This window comes from Salvelinus namaycush, chromosome 19, assembly GCF_016432855.1.
Source record: "Salvelinus namaycush isolate Seneca chromosome 19, SaNama_1.0, whole genome shotgun sequence".
Taxonomy (NCBI): domain Eukaryota; kingdom Metazoa; phylum Chordata; class Actinopteri; order Salmoniformes; family Salmonidae; genus Salvelinus; species Salvelinus namaycush.
In genome coordinates this window covers 5,041,498-5,067,354 of record NC_052325.1, presented here as the reverse complement: position 1 = coordinate 5,067,354, position 25,857 = coordinate 5,041,498, and the positions used below count along the sequence as shown (strand labels likewise).

Below are 25,857 nucleotides of genomic sequence, written 5' to 3'. Positions count from 1 at the left end.
GTTGTCCTTGATTATCTTTATGGCCTTCCTGTGACATCGGGTGGTGTAGGTGTCCTGGAGGGCAGGTAGTTTGCCCCCGGTGATGCGTTGTGCAGACCTCACTACCCTCTGGAGAGCCTTACGGTTGTGGGCGGAGCAGTTGCCGTACCTGGCGGTGATACAGCCCGACAGGATGCTCTCGATTGTGCATCTGTAGAAGTTTGAGTGCTTTTGGTGACAAGCCGAATTTCTTCAGCCTCCTGAGGTTGAAGAGGCGCTGCTGCGCCTTCTTCACAACGCTGTCTGTGTGGGTGGACCAATTCAGTTTGTCCGTGATGTGTACGCCGAGGAACTTAAAACTGACTACCCTCTCCACTACTGTCCCGTCGATGTGGATAGGGGGGTGCTCCCTCTGTTGTTTCCTGAAGTCCACAATCATCTCCTTTGTTTTGTTGACGTTGAGTGTGAGGTTATTTTCCTGACACCACACTCCGAGGGCCCTCACCTCCTCCCTGTAGGCCGTCTCGTCGTTGTTGGTAATCAAGCCTACCACTGTAGTGTCGTCCGCAAACTTGATGATTGAGTTGGAGGCGTGCATGGCCACGCAGTCGTGGGTGAACAGGGAGTACAGGAGAGGGCTCAGAACGCACCCTTGTGGGGCCCCAGTGTTGAGGACCAGCGGGGTTGAGATGTTGTTACCTACCCTCACCACCTGGGGGCGGCCCGTCAGGAAGTCCAGGACCCAGTTGCACAGGGCGGGGTCGAGACCCAGGGTCTCGAGCTTGATGACGAGTTTGGAGGGTACTATGGTGTTAAATGCTGAGCTGTAGTCGATGAACCGCATTCTCACATAGGTATTCCTCTTGTCCAGATGGGTTAGGGCAGTGTGCAGTGTGGTTGCGATTGCGTCGTCTGTGGACCTATTGGGTCGGTAAGCAAATTGGAGTGGGTCTAGGGTGTCAGGTAGGGTGGAGGTGATATGGTCCTTGACTAGTCTCTCAAAGCACTTCATGATGACGGAAGTGAGTGCTACGGGGCGGTAGTAGTTTATTTATTTATTTTATTTATTTATCCGTTATTTTACCAGGTAAGTTGACTGAGAACACGTTCTCATTTGATGCAACGACCTGGGGAATAGTTACAGGGGAGAGGAGGGGGATGAATGAGCCAATTGTAAATTGTAAACTGCTCAGTTTTGGTGTTTGTCACTGTTTAGCTCAGTTACCTTAGCTTTCTTGGGAACAGGAACAATGGTGGTCCTCTTGAAGCATGTGGGAACAGCAGACTGGGATAAGGATTGATTGAATATGTCCGTAAACACACCAGCCAGCTGGTCTGCGCATGCTCTGAGGACACGGCTGGGAATGCCGTCTGGGCCTGCAGCCTTTATATATACACTGCTCAAAAAAATAAAGGGAACACTTAAACAACACAATGTAACTCCAAGTCAATCACACTTCTGTGAAATCAAACTGTCCACTTAGGAAGCAACACTGATTGACAATAAATTTCACATGCTGTTGTGCAAATGGAATAGACAAAAGGTGGAAATTATAGGCAATTAGCAAGACACCCCCAATAAAGGAGTGGTTCTGCAGGTGGTGACCACAGACCACTTCTCAGTTCCTATGCTTCCTGGCTGATGTTTTGGTCACTTTTGAATGCTGGCGGTGCTCTCACTCTAATGGTAGCATGAGACGGAGTCTACAACCCACACAAGTGGCTCAGGTAGTGCAGCTCATCCAGGATGGCACATCAATGCGAGCTGTGACAAGAAGGTTGTGACAAGAAGGCATCCTGTAGCACTGTCACAGGCCGGCTCATAGCCTGTGACAAAAATGAGGGAACACGAACAACAGGTATAGGCCAATTAAAAAGGTTCTTTATTCTAAACCAAAACTAGTAACTTTAAACAAAGAAAAAGGAATGAGGTGTGGAAGTATCATAATGTAAGGTGTATGTAAAGTGCAGGGATGCGTGAATCTGTGTGTGTGAATATGACTGAGTGAAAACTATGCAAAACTACAAAGGAACAAACAAAACAGGATTATACCTGGAGGAGCAGAGAGAGAGAGAAGTGATTAGTGAAGCAGTTTAAATACCCTGAGCCCAGGTGGCTCCAATCACTAACGACCCTCCTCTGCCTGCAGGAGGAACCGCCCCTGCAATGCAGAGGAGCCGTGACAGCACCAAGTCCAAAAAAGTTCTGAGACACTGTAAAGTCCATAAGAGCACCTCCTCCCAGCTGCCCACTGCACTGAGGATAGGAAACACTTTCACCACTGATAAATCTACGATAATCGATCATTTCAATAAGCATTTTTCTACAGCTGGCCATGCTTTCCACCTGGCTACCCCTATCCCGGTCAACAGCTCTGCACCCCCCACAGCAACTTGCCCAAGCCTCCCCATTTCTCCCAAAACCAGATAGCTGATGTTCTGAAAGAGCTGCAAAATCTTGACCCCTACAAATCAGCTGGGCTAGACAATCTGGACCCTCTATTTCTAAAATTATCCGCCGCAATTGTTGCAACCCCTATCACTAGCCTGTTCAACCTCTTTCCTATCATCTTTGTTCCCCAAAGATTGGAAAGCTGCCGCGGTCATCCCCCTCTTCGAAGGGGGAGACGCTCTAGACCCAAACTGTTATAGACCTATATCTATCCTACCCTGTCTTTCTAAACTCTTCGAAAGCCAAGATAACAAACAGATCACAGACTATTTCGAATCCCACTGTACCTTCTCCACTATGCAATCTGGTTTCCGAGCTGGTTATGTGTGCACCTCAGCCACGCTCAAGGTCCTAAACGATATCATAACCGCCATCGATAAAAGACAATACTGTGCAGCTGTATTCATCGACCTGGCCAAGGCATTCGACTCTGTCAATTTCCACATTCTTATCGGCAGACTCAACAGCCTTGGTTTCTCAAATTTATTTTTAAAGAATTTTTATTTCACCTTTATTTAACCAGGTAGGCAAGTTGAGAACAAGTTCTCATTTACAATTGCGACCTGGCCAAGATAAAGCAAAGCAGTTTGACACATACAACAACACAGAGTTACACATGGAGTAAAACAAACATACAGTCAATAATACAGTAGAAAGAAATAAGTATATACAATGTGAGAAAATGAGGTGAGAAGGGAGGTAAAGGCAAAAAAAAGGCCATGGTGGAGAAGTAAATACAATATAGCAAGTAAAACACTGGAATGGTGGATTTGCAGTGGAAGAATGTGCAAAGTAAAGATAGAAATAATGGGGAGCAAAATAAATAAATAAATACAGTAGGGGAAGAGGTAGTTGTTTGGGCTAAATTATAGATGGGCTATGTATCTGTGAGCTGCTCTGACAGCTGGTGCTTAAAGCTAGTGAGGGAGATAAGGGTTATCAGTTTCAGAGATTTTTGTAGTTCATTCCAGTCATTGGCAGCAGAGAACTGGAAGGAGAGGCGGCCAAAGGAAGAATTGGTTTTGGGGGTGACCAGAGAGATATACCTGCTGGAGCACGTGCTACAGGTGGGTGCTGCTATGGTGACCAGCGAGCTAAGGGGGGACTTTACCTAGCAGGGTCTTGTAGATGACCTGGAGCCAGTGGGTTTGGCGACGAGTATGAAGCGAGGGCCAGCCAACGAGAGCGTACAGGTCGCAGTGGTGGGTAGTATATGGGGCTTTGGTGACAAAAAGGACGGCACTGTGATAGACTGCATCCAATTTATTGAGAAGGGTATTGGAGGCTATTTTGTAAATGACATCGCCGAAGTCGAGGATCGGTAGGATGGTCAGTTTTACAAGGGTATGTTTGGCAACATGAGTGAAGGATGCTTTGTTGCGAAATTCGGAAGACCAATTCTAGATTTAATTTTGGATTGGAGATGTTTGAAGTGAGTCTGGAAGGAGAGTTTACAGTCTAACCAGACACCTAGGTATTTGTAGTTGTCCACATATTCTAAGTCAGAACCGTCCAGAGTAGTGATGTTGGACGGGCGGGCAGGTGCAGGCAGCGATCGGTTGAAGAGCATGCATTTAGTTTTACTTGTATTTAAGAGCAATTGGAGGCCACGGAAGGAGAGTTGTATGGCATTGAAGCTCGTCTGGAGGGTTGTAAACACAGTGTCCAAAGAAGGGCCAGAAGTATACAGAATGGTGTCGTCTGCGTAGAGGTGGATCAGAGACTCACCAGCAGGAAGAGCGACATCATTGATATATACAGAGAAAAGAGTCGGCCCGAGAATTGAACTCTGTGGCACCCCCATAGAGACTGCCAGAGGTCCGGACAACAGGCCCTCGGATATGACACACTGAACTCTGAGAAGTAGTTGGTGAACCAGGCGAGGCAGTCATTTTTTCTTTTAAAATTTTTCTTGGGTCACTATAACTATATCTATTTTGCCAATTGGATTGATCCCCTCTACCACACGGAACCCCACTAATCTACCGTCGGAAACGCACGAGGTGGCTAAAATCAGACTTCCATCCTATGCTAGCTTGCTACCGATGGCTCAGCTAGCTGTCTGAATCGCCGTTACCCCAACCAACCTCACTACTTACTGGACCCTTATGATCACTCGACTAAGCATGCCTCTCCTTAATGTCAATATGCCTTGTCCATTGCTGTTCTGGTTAGTGTTTATTGGCTTATTTCACTGTAGAGCCTCTAGCCCTGCTCATTATACCTTATCCAACCTTTCAGTTCCACCACCCACACATGCGATGACATCACCTGGTTTCAATGATGTTTCTAGAGACAATATCTCTCTCATCATCACTCAATACCTAGGTTTACCTCCACTGTATTCACATCCTACCATACCTTTGTCTGTACATTATACCTTGAAGCTATTTTATCGCCCCCAGAAACCTCCTTTTACTCTCTGTTCCGGACGCACTAGACGACCAATTCTCATAGCTTTTAGCCGTACCCTTATCCTACTCCTGCTCTGTTCCTCTGGTGATGTAGAGGTGAATCCAGGCCCTGCAGTGCCTAGCTCCACTCCTATTCCACAGGCGCTCTCTTTTGATGACTTCTGTAACTGTAATAGCCTTGGTTTCATGCATGTTAATATTAGAAGCCTCTTTTTTTCCCATCGCTAGCACGTGGTGTAATCTTGAACCCAGTAGCAGAAAAACTTTGATCAGGCCTACCTTGTTGTTACGAGTCCCACTGTGTTCTGGTTACAGGCTCTGGTGTTATAGCCCTGTGGAGCTAACAGCAAACCCTTTGGTAAGAGAGATCTATGACATATGGCTTTAATCTAGTCATTAGCATTACCAGTTTCACTGTGTTCTTAGTGGGAGGGAGCCTCAAGTGTGTCTGGCTTTGCCAGCGTCTTGGTGGCGATGGTGTGGGGCCTGCAGTAAATCCACAGTCAATCTATGAATGTAGGGTCAGGTCCTCAGTGAAGGCTCAGTCAGAGATGCTCAAAGGAGCCGGCCAGTGGACAGATGCAGCAGCAGATATTTCAATGCAGAGCCATATAATTTGAGTAACTTGGTGGTGGGCATAGGAGGAGCGAAGCGTGGTCTGAGTTAGCCATGGAGAGGGTTGGCTGCTCCGACTACACACTGCTCATTAAGCCAGACCCACTTGCTGTTTACCCAGAAGAAACAGAGAGAGTGAGCGGGATGAGAGAACAGGGTGAGAGTGAGGGAGAGGTGAGAGGATAGGTGAGGGAGAATGCTAAATGCGCAGAGGGAAGGAGGGGAGAGACAGAGAGGCGAAGAGAGGAGCTGGAGAAAGATTGCTACATAGACAGAGAAGAGAGAGGGGGGCTGAGAGGAGGCTTTAGCATAGACTCAGCGGCTGTCTGTCTGGTTTTCTCCCATAACTCCACTGGGCCCAGGGTTGAGCTATCCCTCCCCTGCATTTCCCCCCTCATTCACACACCCGCCAGTTTACAAGACGGAGAAAATGAAGTCTGAATAATGAAACCATCACAGTTCGTGCCATGTGTGGAGTCATACTGTAGTTCTAGGAAATCTGTCACCTAATGAAACTGGCAGAGGGTCAGAGGGAGGGAATGTGTAGCTGTGATGATTGTTCCCCAAATAAACCTCATTCTGGGCAATTTGTTTCAGATAAATAATGTCTGGCATCTTTAATAACTACCAGGTGAAAATGCCAATCCAGGTTAATGTGATATGATTGGCCCAATTTGAAAGGTTGTAAGGGAGGGAGGGACCGAGGGAAAACAATGTTATTTATGGTAAGACTGATGAAGTGACAAGTACAGAAAACTGGAGGACAGACAGATGGAGGGAGGGATTAGATAAAGATGTTGAGATGAAAATGATGTAATGACAGGGACTAGGGAAAGAGGGAGAGGAAGGACATCATTTCATTCATTAATTACATTTCAATTCACTTCCTTCATTTAATTGAAATTAATTCTGATGGGTGGAGGGTTGGATTCCAGTGTGTAGCTCAATGAAGGACAGATGGAGTGAGCGGGCATAGATTAAATGGAGGTAGAGGAGGGTATAGTGACAGACATGGTTCCCTGCTGGCAGTGGGCGTGACACGTGGCGGTCCTGACTCTTCTACTACCAGGAGTGCCAATCTGTCCAGATCTCAGGCAGCCCAGAGTCTTAGCAGCCCAGAGTCTGATTTAAGGCTGCTGTCAATAATGATAATAATACTGCAACTCCTGCAGAACTACAGCCTGGCTTGTCCTTATAATAGAGTTACTGATAAGACCGGGCCTGCAAGGTTCAACCCAGCCACAGCAGCACCCACCAGTAGTCCAACCAGCCACAGAATTAGAGCACCAGTACTCTAATAAGATCAAATATAAGCCTAGTCAGGCTGTGGTATTAACAAGAGATGTAGGCCTTGTAAGAACTATCAAAAAGAGCAACACTATTAAGACTATTACACTGAACTTCAGTATTAGAGTTCTAGTATTAATCTGAGCTGCAGTAGTATAACTCTAGTATTAATCTGAGCTGCAGTAGTATAACTCTAGTATTAATCTGAGCTGCAGTAGTATAACTCTAGTATTAATCTGAGCTGCAGTAGTATAACTCTAGTATTAATCTGAGCTGCAGTAGTATAACTCTAGTATTAATCTGAGCTGCAGTAGTATAACTCTAGTATTAATCTGAGCTGCAGTAGTATAACTCTAGTATTAATCTGGGCTGCGTTATTAGAGCAGAAGTCTTAAAAAGAGGGCCGTATTAGAGAGCATGGTAGAGCTAGTGATCAAGCTTTGGTCTTAATTAAAGTGAATTATAATGACCTACGCTCACCACCCTGGGCAGACTGCATCACTCCCTTGGCCTGTGGTGACATTGAGGGAGGGATTGGAGAGAAAGAGGAGTGGAGTGTGAGTGATTTGGCTGTCAGTCATGTTTTAATGAAGATCACTGCTAGCCGTAGTGGTGTCTCCATTGAAGGTGAGCTAGTAATTACGTTAGACTCTGGAGAGGGGAGGACCGCTCTTCCCATCCCTCTGACTTTAAAATGGTGAAAGCCCGGAATGGCAATGACCAAGCTAAAACGGGTTATATCCATCTAGAGATCTCCATCTATCTATGTGGTGCAGGGGCACCTCCTACTGTTATGGGGACAGCACCTCCTACTGTTATGGGGACAGCACCTCCTACTGTTATGGGGACAGCACCTCCTACTGTTATGGGGACAGCACCTCCTACTGTTATGGGGACAGCACCTCCTACTGTTATGGGGACAGCACCTCCTACTGTTATGGGGACAGCACCTCCTACTGTTATGGGGACAGCACCTCCTACTGTTATGGGGACAGCACCTACTACTGTTATGGGGACAGCACCTCCTACTGGTATGGGGACAGCACCTCCTACTGTTATGGGGACAGCACCTCCTACTGTTATGGGGACAGCACCTCCTACTGTTATGGGGACAGCACCTCCTACTGTTATGGGGACAGCACCTCCTACTGTTATGGGGACAGCACCTCCTACTGTTAGGGGGACAGCACCTCCTACTGTTAGGGGGACAGCACCTCCTACTGTTAGGGGGACAGCACCTCCTACTGTTAGGGGGACAGCACCTCCTACTGTTAGGGGGACAACAGCTCGTACTGTTAGGGGGACAACAGCTCGTACTGTTTCGGGGACAACAGCTCGTACTGTTTCGGGGACAACAGCTCGTACTGTTTCGGGGACAACAGCTCGTACTGTTTCGGGGACAACAGCTCGTACTGTTTCGGGGACAACAGCTCGTACTGTTTCGGGGACAACAGCTCGTACTGTTTCGGGGACAACAGCTCGTACTGTTTCGGGGACAACAGCTCGTACTGTTTCGGGGACAACAGCTCGTACTGTTTCGGGGACAACAGCTCGTACTGTTTCGGGGACAACAGCTCGTACTGTTTCGGGGACAACAGCTCGTACTGTTAGGGGGACAACAGCTCGTACTGTTAGGGGGACAACAGCTCGTACTGTTAGGGGGACAACAGCTCGTACTGTTAGGGGGACAACAGCTCGTACTGTTAGGGGGACAACAGCTCGTACTGTTAGGGGGACAACAGCTCCTACTGTTAGGGGGACAACAGCTCCTACTGTTAGGGGGACAACAGCTCCTACTGTTAGGGGGACAACAGCTCCTACTGTTAGGGGGACAAGACCTCGTACTGTTAGGGGGACAAATCAAATAAAATGTATTTCTATAGCCCTTCTTACATCAGCTGATATCTCAAAGTGCTGTACAGAAACCCAGCCTAAAACCCCGAACAGCAAGCAATGCAGGTGTAGAAGCACGGTGGCTAGGAAAAACTCCCTAGAAAGACCAAAACCTAGGAAGAAATCTAGAGGAACCAGGCTATGAGGGGTGGCCAGTCCTCTACTGGCTGTGCCGGGTGGAGATTATAACAGAACATGGCCAAGATGTTCATAAATGACCAGCATGGTCAAATAATAATAATCACAGTAGTTGTCGAGGGTGCAACAAGTCAGAACCTCAGGAGTAAATGCCAGTTGGCTTTTCATAGCCGATCATTGAGAGTATCTCTACCGCTCCTGCTGTCTCTAGAGAGTTGAAAACAGCAGGTCTGGGACAGGTAGCACATCCGGTGAACAGGTCAGGGTTCCATATCCGCAGGCAGAACAGTTGAAACTGGAGCAGCAGCACGGCCAGGTGGACTGGGGACAGCAAGGAGTCATCATGCCAGGTAGTCCTGAGGCATGGTCCTAGGGCTCAGGTCCTCCGAGAGAGAGAAAGAAAGAGAGAAAGAGAGAATTAGAGAGCGCATACTTAAATTCACACAGGACACCGGATAAGACAGGAGAAGTACTCCAGATATAACAGACTGACCCTAGCCCCCCGACACATAAACTACTGCAGCATAAATACTGGAGGCTGAGACAGGAGGGGTCAGGAGACACTGTGGCCCCATCCGATGATACCCCCGGACAGGGCCAAACAGGCAGGATATAACCCAACCCACTTTGCCAAAGCACAGCCCCCACACCACTAGAGGGATAACTTCAACCACCAACTTACCATCCTGAGACAAGGCCGAGTATAGAACACAAAGATCTCCGCCGGACAATACCTCGTACTGTTAGGGGGACAACACCTCGTACTGTTAGGGGGACAAGACCTCCTACTGATAGGGGGACAGCATTTATCAATGATAAAACACAGAGCCAGGACTGTGACCTGACTAGGAAAAACTCTTGGCCCAGGAGTTGTGTGTTTCATTCATTTGACATGGGCCACATATGCTGTGCATATGGTAATAAGTCACTTTAAGACCCTATCCCTGTGTGTGTTTGTCCTCTGTCCAGGTAATTCCCAGATGGGGGCGACCATAGTGGACGCCTTAGACAGCCTGTACATGATGGGCCTCCACGATGAGTTCAAGGATGGACAGGAGTGGATCGAGCAGAACCTGGACTTCAGTGTGGTGAGTAGAGAACAAAACCTTTTAGTTCCTGTACTCACTCCAGGAGTAAAACAGTTGCAATTAGCCTCCTTCTTCTGGCCTGTAGTCTTCAGTGCCATACTGTTCAGAGAACCCTCAGAGAACCAAAAACCAGCAAACATCATGCTTGATTCCACTTGTACCTGGAAATTAGATCTACTAACAGCCATACAGCCAATGGGTGCTAGAGTGACAGACTCACAGACAGCAGATATGAGTTGCGCTTTGCAGACAGTCCAGGCTACAGACAGAATGCACTCTTGTTTTATCTCTGACCGGTAGTGAAGCCTGTTGATACATGAGAAGAGGAGCGTCTAGCGTTGCTGTGATGGGAGGGAGGGAGAACTGGACACCCGCTGGTAACCAGGAGACGGGAGTAGGAGTCATGGAAACGATGTGGGCAGGGAGAGCGTTGCCGACTGTGCTGATGCAGAACACAGACCTGGGGAGTGTAGAGCCCACAAACCAGACCACATATCAGGGTCAATTGTGTACAGTCAGTGTATACCCTCAATACCAGTCAGCTTCTCTCTCTGAGCATCTTCACCTCAGTCTTGGTTCTCTGCTCTACCAATCTTTCTCTCTCTGGCTCGCTCCCTCTCCCCTCTCCCCTCTCTCTTTCTCTCCCAGGATGGAGTTATTAAAGCCCTGCTGAGCTAATGACATCGCAGGCAGAGTGTGTGTGTGTGTGTGTGTTTGTGTTTCTGACTGGCTGATGCTGTGAGAGGTAATTAACTTTTGGACCCGTCCGGTCAGCTCTGGGGGAGAGATGGAGAGAGAGAGAGAGACTGAAGGAGAGAGAGAGAGACTAAAGGACAGAGAGAGAGACTAAAGGAGAGAGAGAGAGACTAAAGGAGAGAGAGAGAGACTGAAGGAGAGAGAGAGAGACTGAAGGAGAGAGAGAGAGAGAGACTGAAGGAGAGAGAGAGAGAGAGACTGAAGGAGAGAGAGAGAGAGAGACTGAAGGAGAGAGAGAGAGAGACTGAAGGAGAGAGAGAGAGAGACTGAAGGAGAGAGAGACTGAAGGAGAGAGAGACTGAAGGAGAGAGAGACTGAAGGAGAGAGAGACTGAAGGAGAGAGAGACTGAAGGAGAGAGAGAGAGAGACTGAAGGAGAGAGAGAGAGAGACTGAAGGAGAGAGAGAGAGAGACTGAAGGAGAGAGAGAGAGAGACTGAAGGAGAGAGAGAGAGAGACTGAAGGAGAGAGAGAGAGAGACTGAAGGAGAGAGAGAGAGAGACTGAAGGAGAGAGAGAGAGAGAGAGAGACTGAAGGAGAGAGAGAGAGAGAGAGAGACTGAAGGAGAGAGAGAGACTGAAGGAGAGAGAGAGACTGAAGGAGAGAGAGAGACTGAAGGAGAGAGAGAGACTGAAGGAGAGAGAGAGAGAGACTGAAGGAGAGAGAGAGAGAGACTGAAGGAGAGAGAGACTGAAGGAGAGAGAGAGAGAGAGACTGAAGGAGAGAGAGAGAGAGAGACTGAAGGAGAGAGAGAGAGAGAGACTGAAGGAGAGAGAGAGAGAGAGACTGAAGGAGAGAGAGAGAGAGAGTGAAGGAGAGAGAGAGAGTCTGAAGGAGAGAGAGAGAGAGAGACTGAAGGAGAGAGAGAGAGAGACTGAAGGAGAGAGAGAGAGAGACTGAAGGAGAGAGAGAGAGAGACTGAAGGAGAGAGAGAGAGAGAGAGAGAGAGAGAGAGAGAGAGAGAGAGAGACTGAAGGAGAGAGAGAGAGAGAGACTGAAGGAGAGAGAGAGAGAGAGAGACTGAAGGAGAGAGAGAGAGAGAGACTGAAGGAGAGAGAGACTGAAGGAGAGAGAGAGAGAGAGACTGAAGGAGAGAGAGAGAGAGAGTCTGAAGGAGAGAGAGAGAGAGAGTCTGAAGGAGAGAGAGAGAGACTGAAGGAGAGAGAGAGAGAGAGACTGAAGGAGAGAGAGAGAGAGACTGAAGGAGAGAGAGAGAGAGACTGAAGGAGAGAGAGAGAGAGACTGAAGGAGAGAGAGAGAGAGACTGAAGGAGAGAGAGAGAGAGACTGAAGGAGAGAGAGAGAGACTGAAGGAGAGAGAGAGAGAGACTGAAGGAGAGAGAGAGAGAGACTGAAGGAGAGAGAGAGAGAGACTGAAGGAGAGAGAGAGAGAGACTGAAGGAGAGAGAGAGAGAGAGAGAGACTGAAGGAGAGAGAGAGACTGAAGGAGAGAGAGAGACTGAAGGAGAGAGAGAGACTGAAGGAGAGAGAGAGACTGAAGGAGAGAGAGAGACTGAAGGAGAGAGAGAGACTGAAGGAGAGAGAGAGAGAGAGACTGAAGGAGAGAGAGAGAGAGACTGAAGGAGAGAGAGACTGAAGGAGAGAGAGACTGAAGGAGAGAGAGAGAGAGAGTCTGAAGGAGAGAGAGAGAGAGACTGAAGGAGAGAGAGACTGAAGGAGAGAGAGACTGAAGGAGAGAGAGAGAGAGAGTCTGAAGGAGAGAGAGAGAGTCTGAAGGAGAGAGAGAGAGACTGAAGGAGAGAGAGAGAGAGACTGAAGGAGAGAGAGAGAGAGACTGAAGGAGAGAGAGACTGAAGGAGAGAGAGACTGAAGGAGAGAGAGAGAGAGAGTCTGAAGGAGAGAGAGAGAGAGACTGAAGGAGAGAGAGAGAGAGACTGAAGGAGAGAGAGACTGAAGGAGAGAGAGAGAGAGAGTCTGAAGGAGAGAGAGAGAGAGAGTCTGAAGGAGAGAGAGAGAGTCTGAAGGAGAGAGAGAGAGACTGAAGGAGAGAGAGAGAGAGAGAGACTGAAGGAGAGAGAGAGAGAGAGAGACTGAAGGAGAGAGCGAGAGAGAGAGACTGAAGGAGAGAGAGAGAGAGAGAGACTGAAGGAGAGAGAGAGAGAGACAAGGAGAGAGAGAGAGACTCAATGAGAGAGAGAGAGAGAGAGACTGAAGGAGAGAGAGAGTGACTGAAGGAGAGAGAGAGAGAGTGACTGAAGGAGAGAGAGTGACTGAAGGAGAGAGAGTGACTGAAGGAGAGAGAGAGAGAGACTGAAGGAGAGAGAGAGAGAGACTGAAGGAGAGAGAGAGAGAGACTGAAGGAGAGAGAGAGAGAGACTGAAGGAGAGAGAGAGAGAGACTGAAGGAGAGAGAGAGAGAGACTGAAGGAGAGAGAGAGACAGACAGAGACGGACGGACAGAGAGAGAGACAGACAGAGACGGACGGACAGAGAGAGAGACAGACAGAGACGGACGGACAGAGAGAGAGACAGACAGAGAGACGGACGGACGGACGGACGGACAGAGAGAGAGACGGACAGAGAGACGGACGGACAGAGAGAGACGGACGGACGGACAGAGAGAGACGGACGGACGGACAGAGAGAGACGGACGGACAGAGAGAGACGGACGGACGGACAGAGAGAGACGGACGGACGGACAGAGAGAGACGGACGGACAGAGAGAGACGGACGGACAGAGAGAGACGGACGGACAGAGAGGACGGACAGAGAGAGACGGACGGACAGAGAGAGACGGACGGACAGAGAGAGACGGACGGACAGAGAGAGACGGACGGACAGAGAGAGACGGACGGACAGAGAGAGACGGACGGACAGAGAGAGACGGACGGACAGAGAGAGACGGACGGACAGAGAGAGACGGACGGACAGAGAGAGACGGACGGACAGAGAGAGACGGACGGACAGAGAGAGACGGACGGACAGAGAGAGACGGACGGACAGACAGAGAGAGAGAGAGACAGACAGACAGAGAGAGAGAGAGACAGACAGAGAGACAGAGACGGACGGACAGAGAGAGAGACAGAGACGGACGGACAGAGAGAGAGACAGAGACGGACGGACAGAGAGAGAGAGAGACGGACGGACAGAGAGAGAGAGAGACGGACGGACAGAGAGACGGACTGAGAGAGAGAGAGAGAGACGGACGGACTGATAGAGAGAGAGAGACACGGACGGACTGATAGAGAGACGGACGGACGGACTGAGAGAGCGAGAGAGACGGACGGACGGACTGAGAGAGACAGACAGAGAGAGACAGAGACAGACAGAGAGAGACAGAGACAGACAGAGAGAGAGAGAGACAGACAGAGAGACGGACGGACAGAGAGACAGAGACGGACGGACAGAGAGAGAGACAGAGACGGACGGACAGAGAGAGAGACAGAGACGGACGGACAGAGAGAGAGACAGAGACGGACGGACAGAGAGAGAGAGAGACGGACGGACAGAGAGACGGACAGAGAGAGAGAGAGACGGACGGACTGATAGAGAGAGAGAGACACGGACGGACTGATAGAGAGACGGACGGACGGACAGAGAGCGAGAGAGACGGACGGACGGACTGAGAGAGCGAGAGAGACGGACGGACGGACTGAGAGAGCGAGAGAGACGGACGGACAGAGAGAGAGAGAGAGGGACGGACGGACTGAGAGAGCGAGAGAGACGGACGGACTGAGAGACGGACGGACAGAGAGAGAGAGAGGGACGGACGGACAGAGAGAGAGAGAGGGACGGACGGACAGAGAGAGAGAGACGGACGGACGGACAGAGAGAGAGAGAGAGACGGACTGAGAGAGACGGACGGACTGAGAGAGAGAGAGAGAGATGGATTGAGAGAGAGAGAGACGGACGGACAGAGAGAGAGAGACGGACGGACGGACGGAGAGAGAGAGAGAGACGGACGGACAGAGAGAGAGAGAGAGAGACGGACGGACGGACGGACAGAGAGAGAGACGGACGGACAGAGAAAGACGGACGGACAGAGAGAGAGACGGACGGACTGAGAGAGCGAGAGAGACGGCCGGACTGAGAGAGACGGCCGGACTGAGAGAGACGGCCGGACTGAGAGAGACGGCCGGACTGAGAGAGACGGCCGGACTGAGAGAGACGGCCGGACTGAGAGAGAGAGAGAGGGACGGACGGGGAGAGAGAGAGAGAGGGACGGACGGAGAGAGAGAGAGAGAGGGACGGACGGAGAGAGAAACGTACGGAAGGGGAGAGAGAGAGAGAGAGACGGACTGAAGGGGAGAGAGGGATACGGACGGAAGGAAGGGGAGGGAGAGAGACGGCCGGGAGGGAGAGGGACGGACGGAGAGAGAGAGAGGGACAGAGAGAGAGAGGGACAGAGAGAGACGTACGGACGGAGAGAGAGACGTACGGACGGAGAGAGAGACGTACGGACGGAGAGAGAGACGTACGGACGGAGAGAGAGACGTACGGACGGAGAGAGAGACGTACGGACGGAGAGAGAGACGTACGGACGGAGAGAGAGACGTACGGACGGACGGAGAGACGTACGGACGGACGGAGAGAGAGGGACGGACGGACGGACGGACGGAGAGAGAGAGACGGACGGAGAGAGAGAGAGAGACGGACGGAGAGAGAGAGAGAGACGGACGGAGAGAGAGACGGACGGAGAGAGAGAGACGGACGGAGAGAGAGAGAGAGAGAGACGGACGGACGGAGAGAGAGAGAGACGGACGGACGGAGAGAGAGAGAGACGGACGGAGAGAGAGAGAGAGAGACGGACAGAGAGAGAGAGAGAGAGAGAGACGGACAGAGAGAGAGAGAGACGGACAGAGAGAGAGAGAGAGACGGACAGAGAGAGACGGACAGAGAGAGAGAGAGAGGGACGGACGGAGAGAGAGAGAGGGACAGAGAGAGAGACGTACGGACGGAGAGAGAGACGTACGGACGGAGAGAGAGACGTACGGACGGAGAGAGAGACGTACGGACGGAGAGAGAGACGTACGGACGGAGAGAGAGACGTACGGACGGACGGAGAGACGTACGGACGGACGGAGAGAGAGAGACGTACGGACGGAGAGAGAGAGACGGACGGAGAGAGAGAGACGGACGGAGAGAGAGAGACGGACGGAGAGAGAGAGACGGACGGAGAGAGAGAGACGGACGGAGAGAGAGAGACGGACGGAGAGAGAGAGACGGACGGAGAGAGAGAGACGGACGGAGAGAGACGGACGGAGAGAGACGGACGGACGGAGAGAGAGAGACGGACGGAGAGAGAGAGACGGACGGAGAGAGAGAGACGGACGGAGAGAGAGAGACGGACGGAGAGAGAGAGAGACGGACGGAGAGAGAGAGAGAGAGAGAGACGGACGGAGAGAGAGAGAGAGAGAGACGGACGGAGAGAGAGAGAGAGAGAGACGGACGGAGAGAGAGAGAGAGAGAGACGGACGGAGAGAGAGAGAGAGAGGGACGGACGGAGAGAGAGAGAGAGACGGACGGAGAGAGAGAGAGAGAGGGACGGAGAGAGAGAGAGAGAGGGACGGAGAGAGAGAGAGAGAGGGACGGAGAGAGAGAGAGAGGGACGGACGGAGAGAGAGAGAGACGGACGGACGGAGAGAGAGAGAGAGACGGACAGAGAGAGAGAGAGAGAGACGGACAGAGAGAGAGAGAGAGAGACGGACAGAGAGAGAGAGAGAGAGACGGACAGAGAGAGAGAGAGAGAGACGGACAGAGAGAGAGAGAGAGAGACGGACGGGGAGAGAGAGAGAGAGACGGACAGAGAGAGAGAGAGAGACAGACGGAAGGGGAGAGAGAGAGAGAGAGAGACGGACGGACGGACGGACGGACGGACGGACGGACGGACGGAAGGGGAGAGAGAGAGACGGACGGAAGGGGAGGGAGGGAGGGAGAGAGAGGGGGATACAGATGGAAGGGGAAGGAAGGAGGGACGGACGGAAGGGGAAGGAAGGAGGGACGGACGGAAGGGGAGGGAGGGAGGGAGAGGGCGGGAGGGAGGGAGGGAGAGACGGATCAAAGTAGATGGAGGGAAGGGGAGGGACGGACAGAGTGGGAGGGAGGGAGAGACGGATCGAGGAAGGAAGGAGAAAGAAGAGGATGAAAGATGGAGAGAGCAAAATTGGAGGAGTGGATGTTAGTAATCTGAGGTGGGAGTGTTGATCTAGATCAGTTCTATCTGTAATACCTCCACACTCACTGTATTTAGGCATTAAGATTCAGGCATTAACAGTTAAGCTCATAAACTGTCATGGATGTTATTCCCTGATCTCCCTCCCTTCTCAGCCTCTGATGAAAATAGCAATTCCCAAATGAGAAACGGGAATGATTTCAAGTTCTTCAAAATAGTTGTGTTTTGAAGTAGTGTTTTGTAGCTTGCGGTGGTTCCAAAATATTATTAGAATCTTCTGTACTTAGACTTCAGTGTAAATGAAAGGTTTGTTTGAGCTATCTGTTTGCATCAAGCCCATGCTCCTCTCCCTTGTTGCTTCTTACTTCCAGGCTAAAATGAGAGCAAAGATTTCCAGTTACTGACTATATTAAAGACATCAGTCTTTGTCAAACTTAATCATGGGCTTACGGCTTCATAGAGGGAGAGAGGGTGTGTGTGCGACGTGTGTGTGCGACGTGTGTGTGCGACGTGTGTGTGCGACGTGTGTGTGTGTGTGTGTGTGTGTGACGTGTGTGTGACGTGTGTGTGACGTGTGTGAGACGTGTGAGACGTGTGTGTGTGTGTGTGTGACGTGTGTGTGTGTGACGTGTGTGTGTGCGACGTGTGTGTGTGCGACGTGTGTGCGGTGTGTGCGACGTGTGTGTGTGTGTGCGACGTCTGTGTGTGTGTGTGTGTGCAACGTGTGTGTGTGCGCGACTTGTGTGTGTGTGCGCGACTTGTGTGTGTGTGTGCAACGTGTGTGTGTGCGCGACGTGTGTGTGTGTTCGTGCGTGTGTGTGTGAGCTTGTACATGTGTTAAAGCCTCTACTAATGAATGATTAATTAGCTGCCATGTTGGGCTGTCCTTTGTGGTGAGTCATTGTTAGCTGGATGGTTCCTGGAAGGCCTGTACTAGAGCGCCCTGCGATGATGGATGACTCTCAATGCAGTCGGAAATGAATCGTCACGCTTTAAAAATGACTGAATTAATTGAGTCTGTTTAGACAACGCTGGGTTAGGAATTAATTTACTAGAGTTTAAAGTAAGATTTCATGTGAATCGATAGCACGTGGGAGATTAATTAGTACATGATGTCCCACTCGGATTAGATGAACCTCATTTAATATGGAGTAACATTCCTTATTTACAAATTCAGATGGTTTCCAAGGAAAATTCTGACATGTTTTAAATGTTACATTTTACACTTTTTAAATGTTATATCGAAGGAGTTGAAGCACTGCAGTTAAAGTATATCTTTCAGTTGTCACCTTAAACATGATACATTCTGGTCTTTATAGGAGTCACATGAACGACACTAATTACAGTGAGACATCTGAATGACACTAATTAGTGTGAGACATCTGAACGACACTAATTAGTGTGAGACATCTGAATGACACTAATTAGTGTGAGACATCTGAATGACACTAATTAGTGTGAGACATCTGAATGACACTAATTCGTGTGAGACATCTGAATGACACTAATTAGGGTGAGACATCTGAATGACACTAATTAGGGTGAGACATCTGAATGACACTAATTGGTGTGAGACATCTGAATGACACTAATTGGTGTGAGACATCTGAATGACACTAATTAGTGTGAGACCTGAATGACACTAATTAGTGTGAGACATCTGAATGACACTAATTAGTGTGAGACATCTGAATGACACTAATTAGTGTGAGACATCTGAATGACACTAATTAGTGTGAGACATCTGAATGACACTAATTAGTGTGAGACATCTGAATGACACTAATTCGTGTGAGACATCTGAATGACACTAATTAGGGTGAGACATCTGAATGACACTAATTAGGGTGAGACATCTGAATGACACTAATTGGTGTGAGACATCTGAATGACACTAATTGGTGTGAGACATCTGAATGACACTAATTAGTGTGAGACCTGAATGACACTAATTAGTGTGAGACCTGAATGACACTAATTAGTGTGAGACATCTGAATGACACTAATTAGTGTGAGACATCTGAATGACTAATTAGTGTGAGACAGCTGAATGACACTAATTAGTGTGAGACATCTGAATGACACTAATTAGTGTGAGACATCTGAATGACACTAATTAGAGTGTGAGACATCTGAATGACACTAATTAGAGTGTGAGACATCTGAATGACACTAATTAGAGTGAGACACCTGAATGACACTAATTAGAGTGAGACCTGAATGACACTAATTAGTGTGAGACCTGAATGACACTAATTAGTGTGAGACCTGAATGACACTAATTAGAGTGTGAGACCTGAATGACACTAATTAGAGTGTGAGACACCTGAATGACACTAATTAGAGTGTGAGACACCTGAATGACACTAATTAGAGTGTGAGACACCTGAATGACACTAATTAGAGTGAGACACCTGAATGACACTAATTAGAGTGTGAGACACCTGAATGACTGTGAATGATTGTCATGTCTGTTTGTGTGCAGAACCTGAATGACTGATATTTTCAGTCACCTGAATGACATTTTTTATTTATTTTTTGTCCTGTGCAGTTTGCGTGGGTCACCCGTATGACAGCGATCATTTTGTTGTGCTGTGCAGTTTGCGTGGGTCACCCGTATGACGGCAATCATTTTGTTGTGCTGTGCAGTTTGCGTGGGTCACCCGTATGACGGCAATCATTTTGTTGTGCTGTGCAGTTTGCGTGGGTCACCCGTATGACGGCAATCATTTTGTTGTGCTGTGCAGTTTGCATGGGTCACCCGTATGACGGAGATCATTTTGTTGTGCTGTGCAGTAGTGCCAACACAGGGTGCTTTTATGACCGCGCTCTTTGTCTGGCACCTAAGTGTCATTGTAAACAGGTAGCGGTGCTGAAGGGGAGATGGATGCTGACGAGGCCTTGAGCTTTATGAGTTCTCACCACCGTCCTTCAGAGGGGGAGCACAACACGGCCGGGGTGCCACGAAACACCCCCTTTAACAAATCTCCCCTCCCCTGTCTTCCCCATTCTCCACTCTCCCAGGGTGACAGTTGGATTAACAGTCCGTTGAGGTTATTACATAGGGAATCAGGCTGTGCTTGTGGTAGAACTTGGAAAGGTGTTCTCTATTAGTCTGACATGAATTTGGTGTTACAGCCTTGGTCTGAATGGTAGGCTATTTGAATTCAGGAATGTGTGCCATTACACACACTTATTGTTTGGTATTACTGTGCAAGATATCTGATGTGGTTTTGGCACAAGGCTGCTCTGGCAGTTCTGTGCAGTGTCTTTCTTTCTTTCGCTCTCTTACTTTCTCTCTTTCTCTGGCTGATTCTCCCTCTGTTTTTTCAGAACGCTGAAGTGTCTGTCTTCGAGGTCAACATCCGCTTCATCGGAGGACTGCTGGCCGCCTACTACCTCTCTGGACAGGAGGTATCTGCTCGTCGGTGTCTGTCTGTCTCTGTCTGTCTGTCTGTCTCTCTGTCTGTCTGTCTGTCTGTCTGTCTTGAAGCTGATCTCATTTAGTTAATTGGTGGATTGTATGGTCGACCGAGATTTCTTTAGTCGAGCAGTCGAAAATAGATACTTTTTTTTTTCATGGTGCACAAGACACCGTTCTGATTTGCGCCTCTTTCGGTAGACTAATCCATTGTGGAGGCCACCGGAATGGCACAGTCCATCACTCTAAGACATGCTACTGTAATTGTATATGGTTATATTATGTAAGAATAATTGTGCAACACTAATAAATATAATATGATTTTATTACAAATGCGCTTTCTCCTGCGTTTGATAGCGGTCGCTGTCTGCGGTCCTGAAACATAATCTACAGTGCTGTTGAATTGACTCCTTTCCCTATATGTTGCTATGTGCATAGTAACAAAATTAACCAGCATATTGGTGTTGAGAACAATGCAGTTGAGGCAGCTTTTTTTTTTTTTTTTTCACAGTATGGCCATCACGCTCCCTCTTGAGTCATTTGTGTCTCAATGATTTAATGAAACAGTGCGCTTAAAACACGTGTCAAACTCATTCCACAGAGAGCCGAGTGTCTGCAGGTTTTCGCTCCACCGTTGTATTTGTTTGATGAATTAAGGTCACTAATTAGTAAGGAACTCCCCTCACCTAATGAAAACTACCACTAGTCTCTCTGTCTCTCTCTCTGTCTCTCTGTCTCTCTCTCTGTCCCCTGCCATGCGGTATCAGTCATCCCCCTCTTCCTGCTCCTATTAAAGGAGTGTGAGTGGTGGAATTACACTCCAGCCATGCGTCTCTGCTGGTCCCAGACTACTCAGCTGATTGGAGCAGATCCCTGGCCACGCTCCCTCTTATTGATCATCCCTCCTTCTTCTCACTCTCACCGCCTCTCCCTCTCTCCCCCTCTGAATAAATTGTGATAATTCTGCAGAGGCTGGAGGAGTGGTGGGATAGGGAATCAGAAAGATGTTGAGTGGGGAATGGGAGGGGTGATATCGTTCGTGAGAGCGCTTTATTCCGTGTTACCAGTAGAGGTCGACCGATTAATCGGCATGTCCGATAACTTGAAATCGGCCCTAATTTTTCATAACAATCAGTAATAGGCATTTTTGGATGCCGATTATGGCCGATTACATTGCACTCCACGATGAGACTGCGTGGCAGGCTGACCACCTGTTACGCGAGTGCAGCAAGGAGCCAAGGTAAGTTGCTAGCTATCATTAACTTCTCTGCGCTACGGATCCCTTTAGCGGGATCATTTTCCTAAACAACCACTGAATTGCAGGGCGCAAAATATTACTAAACATATTTATAATCATGCAATCACAAGTGAAATATACCAAAACACAGCTTAGCTTGTTGTTAATCCACCTATTGTGTCAGATTTTGAAAATATGCTTTGCAGCGAAAGCAATCCAAGCTTTTGTGAGTGTATCAATCAATGCTAGAACAGCTAGCCCCAAATTAGCATGGTCACGAAAGTCAGAAAAGCAATAAAATTAATCGCTTCAATAATCGATAATCTTCGGATGTTTGCACTCACGAGATTCCCAGTTACACGATAAATGTTACTTTTATAACAAAAAAACGCCATTTGGGTTGCGCGTTATGTTCAGAAAACCACAGCCTCGTTCCGTTCGACGAAAATTACAAAAAGTATCCGTAATGTTCATAGAAACATGTCAAATGTTTTTTATAATCAATCCTCAGGTTGTTTTTAACAAACATAATCGATAATATTTCAACCGGACCGTAACCTATTCAATAAAAGAGAGAAAGAAAATGGAGAGCTACCCCTCTCGCGCGCAGGAACTATTCAGAGGACACCTGACTAGTTTTGAAAAATCTCGCTCATTTTTCAAAATAAAAGCCTGAAACTATGTCTAAAGCCTGGTCACAGCCTGAGGAAGCCATTGGAAAAGGAATCTGGTTGATACCCCTTTAATTAGATGAAAGACGGGCCAGGAAATACAGATTTTTAAAAAATAAAAAAAATCACTTCCGGGTTAGATTTCCTCAGGTTTTCGCCTGCAGAATCAGTTTTGTTATACTCACAGACAATATTTTGACAGTTTTGGAAACTTTGGAGTGTTTTCTATCCTAATCTGTAAATGATATGCATATTCTACGATCTGGACCTGAGAAATAGTCCGTTTACCTTGGGAACGTTATTTTTTTTTTAAATAAGAAGAAGAAAATCTGACCCCTAGCGTCAAGAGGTTAAACGTATCTTATAAAAAATTATCAATCTTCACATAATCACTAGTTAACTATACATGGTTGATGATATTGCTAGTTTAACTAGCTTGTCCTGCGTTGCATATAATCAATGTGGTGGCTGTTAATTTATCATCGAATAACAGCCTACTTCAACTTCGCCAAACGGGTGATGATTTTTAAAAAGCGCATTGCCAAAAAAAGCACAATCTTTGCACAATTGTACCTAACCATTAACATCAATGCCTTTCTTAAAATAAATACGCAGAAGTATATATTTTTAAACCTGCATATTTAGTTAAAAGAAATTCATGTTAGCAGGCAATATTAACTAGGGAAATTGTGTCATTTCTCTTGCGTTCATTGCACGCAGAGTCGGGGTATATGCAACAGTTTGGGCCGCCTGGCTCGTTGCGAACTAATTTGCCAGAATTTTACATAATTATGACATAACATTGAAGGTTGTGCAATGTAACAGCAATATTTAGACTTATGGATGCCACCCGTTAGATAAAATATGGAACTGTTCTGTATTTCACTGAAAGAATAAACGTTTTGTTTTCTAAGTGATAGTTTCCGAATTAGTCCTTATTAATGACCAAAGGCTCGTATTTCTGTTTATTATATTATAATTTAAGTCTATGATTTGATATTTGATAGAGCAGTCTGACTGAGCGGTGGTAGGCAGCAGCAGGCTCGTAAGCATTCATTCAAACTTTACTGCGTTTGCCAGCAGCTCTGAGCAATGCTCATAAACAGCGCTGTGCTTCAAGCATTGCTCAGAGCTACTTATGACTTCAAGCCTATCAACTCCCGAGATTAGGCTGACAATACTAAAGTACCTATTAGAACATCCAATAGTCAAAGGTATATGAAATACAAATGGTATAGAGAGAAATAGTCGACGCGTCATAATTCCTATAATAACTACAACCTAAAACTTCTTAACTGGGAATATTGAACCACAAGTTTTCATATGTTCTGAGCAAGGAACTTAAACGTTAGCTTTTTTACATGGCACATATTGCACTTTTACTTTCTTCTCCAACACTGTGTTTTTGCATTATTTAAACCAAATTGAGCATGTTTCATTATTTATTTGAGACTAAATAGATTTTATTTATGTATTATATTAAGTTAAAATAAGTGTTAATTCAGTATTGTTGTAATTGTCATTATAACAAATATATATATAAAACTCGTCCAATTAATCGGTATCAGCTTTTTTTGGTCCTCCAATAATCGGTATCGGCGTTGAAAAATCATAATCGGTCGACCTCTAGTTGCTAGTATACTGGTTGACAAATGGACAAGACATTTTGTTGTGTTACAGCATGAATTCAAAATGGATAAAATAAAATAAAAATCTCACACCAATCTACACAAAATACCCCATAAATGACAAAGTGAAAACATGTTTTATGAAATGTTTACAAAGTTATTGAAAATTAAATGCATAAATATAACATTTACAAAAGTATTCACACCCCTGAGTCAATACACGTTAGAATCAGTTTCGGCTGATTCAGCTGATTCAGTTTCAGCTGTGAGTCTTTCTGCGTAAGTTTCTTAAGATCTTTGCACACCTAGATTGTATAATATTTGTACGTTATTCTGTTTAAAATTCTTCAAGTTGCTTGTTGATCATTGCTAAATAGCCATTTTCAAGCCAATTTAAGTCAAAACTGTAACAAGGCCATCCAGGAACATTGAATGTGTTCTGTAATTTAGTAATTCATGTTCATAAATTGCAACTATATTTTTAGGTCTGAAACCCAGAGGTTGTAAAGTTCTGGTTTAAATAAAACAGACAGAATTCCCATCTCACAATTAGTCAGATACAATTTTATTTGCGAGAGCTCTCCCGTGCATATACAAAAACGTTCCTTTTATACTTTTCTCTTAACCTACACACATACATACACACTAATTTCTTGGATTTTCCCCTGAAGTCTCACCACAGTTTATTACCACTCAGCTGACAGTTCCAGTCCCCCCCAGATACGGGAAACCTGGAGGGGCTCTCCCTGTCTTATCTTATCTCCACAGAGTTGTAGCTGGGTCGGTTCAAACATCGGTTAACGAGTCTCTTTGCCTTCTTTCGGCACACACATACATTCCTTTCTTCCCCAATGGTTATCATTTTTAATTACCCCTTGTCCATGCTACATAACCTCTAATCCTAATGGTTAAGTTTCCGGGTAGAATTATTTAATCATTTATCTTAAACCTTGATAAAATATTTTAACAGAATGTCATCTTGGTAAGCAACTCCAGTGTATATTTGGCCTTTTGTTTTAGGTTATTGTCCTGCTGAAAGGTGAATTTGTCTCCCAGTGTCTGTTGGACAGCAGACAGAACTAGATTTTCCTCTAGGATTTTGCCTGTGCTTAGCTCTATCCCGTTTATTTTAATGCAAAAAATATTCACTGGTCTTTGCCGAAGACAAGCATACCCATAACATGATGCAGCCACCACTATGCTTGAAAATGTACTCTGTGATGTGTTGATGGATTTGCCCCAAATAACAATTTGTATTCAGAACATAGTTATTATTTTTTTGCCAAATTATTTTCATTCTGTCATTTAGGTTAGTATTTTGGAGTAACTACACTGTTGTTGATTCATCCTCAGTTTTCTCCTATTACAGCCTTTACTTTGGACCCTGATCTCTCTTTTGACGAACATATCAAGAATATTTCAAGGGTAGCCTCTCTACACTGGCTTTCTGTTAAGGCTAGGGCTGATTTCAAGGTTTTACTGCTAACCTACAAAGCATTACATGGACTTGCTCCAACCTATCTCTCCGATTTGGTCCTGCTGTACGTACCTACGGGTTCGCTACGGTCACAAGACGTAGTCCTCCTAATTGTCCCTAGAATTTCTAAGCAAACAACTGGAGACAGGGCTTTCTCCTATAGAGCTCCATTTTTATGGAATGGTCTGCCTATCCATGTGGGAGACCTTTAAGTCTTTATTGAAGACTCATCTCTTCAGTAGGTCCTATGGTTGAGTGTAGTCTGTCCCAGGGGTGCAAAGGTGAACGGCAAGGCACTGAAGCGACGAACCAACCTGGCTCTCTCTGCCTGGTCTTTGTGGTTGAATATGTGTTTGAAATTCACTGCTCGACTGAGGGACCCTATAGATAATTGTACAGAGATGAGGTAGTCATTCAAAAATCATGTTAAACACTATTACAGAGTGAGTCCATGCAACTTATGTGACTTTTTAAGCAAATGTTTACTCCTGAACTTATTTAGCCTTGCCATAACAAAGGGGTTGAATACTTTCATGTTTTAATAATTTGAAAATAATAATTTAAAAAAATATCTACTTTGACATTATGAAGTATTGTGTGTAGGCCAGTGACACAATCTCAATTGAATCAATTCAGGCTGTAACACAACAAAATATGTCAAAAGTCAAGGGG

The 25,857-nt window shown here is 46.9% G+C and overlaps 1 protein-coding gene across 3 annotated transcripts in view; it reads left to right on the top strand.

Annotated features, from left to right (window-relative positions):
- man1a2 (mannosidase, alpha, class 1A, member 2) overlaps positions 1-25,857 on the top strand; it is a 132,328-nt gene that overhangs the window by 80,612 nt on the left and 25,859 nt on the right. For all 3 annotated transcript variants that reach the window (XM_039014426.1, XM_039014425.1, XM_039014427.1), the window contains 2 exons: positions 9,748-9,866; positions 20,085-20,165. In XM_039014426.1, the coding sequence (XP_038870354.1) occupies positions 9,748-9,866; positions 20,085-20,165 (200 nt within the window). The remainder of the gene's footprint in view (positions 1-9,747; positions 9,867-20,084; positions 20,166-25,857) is intronic.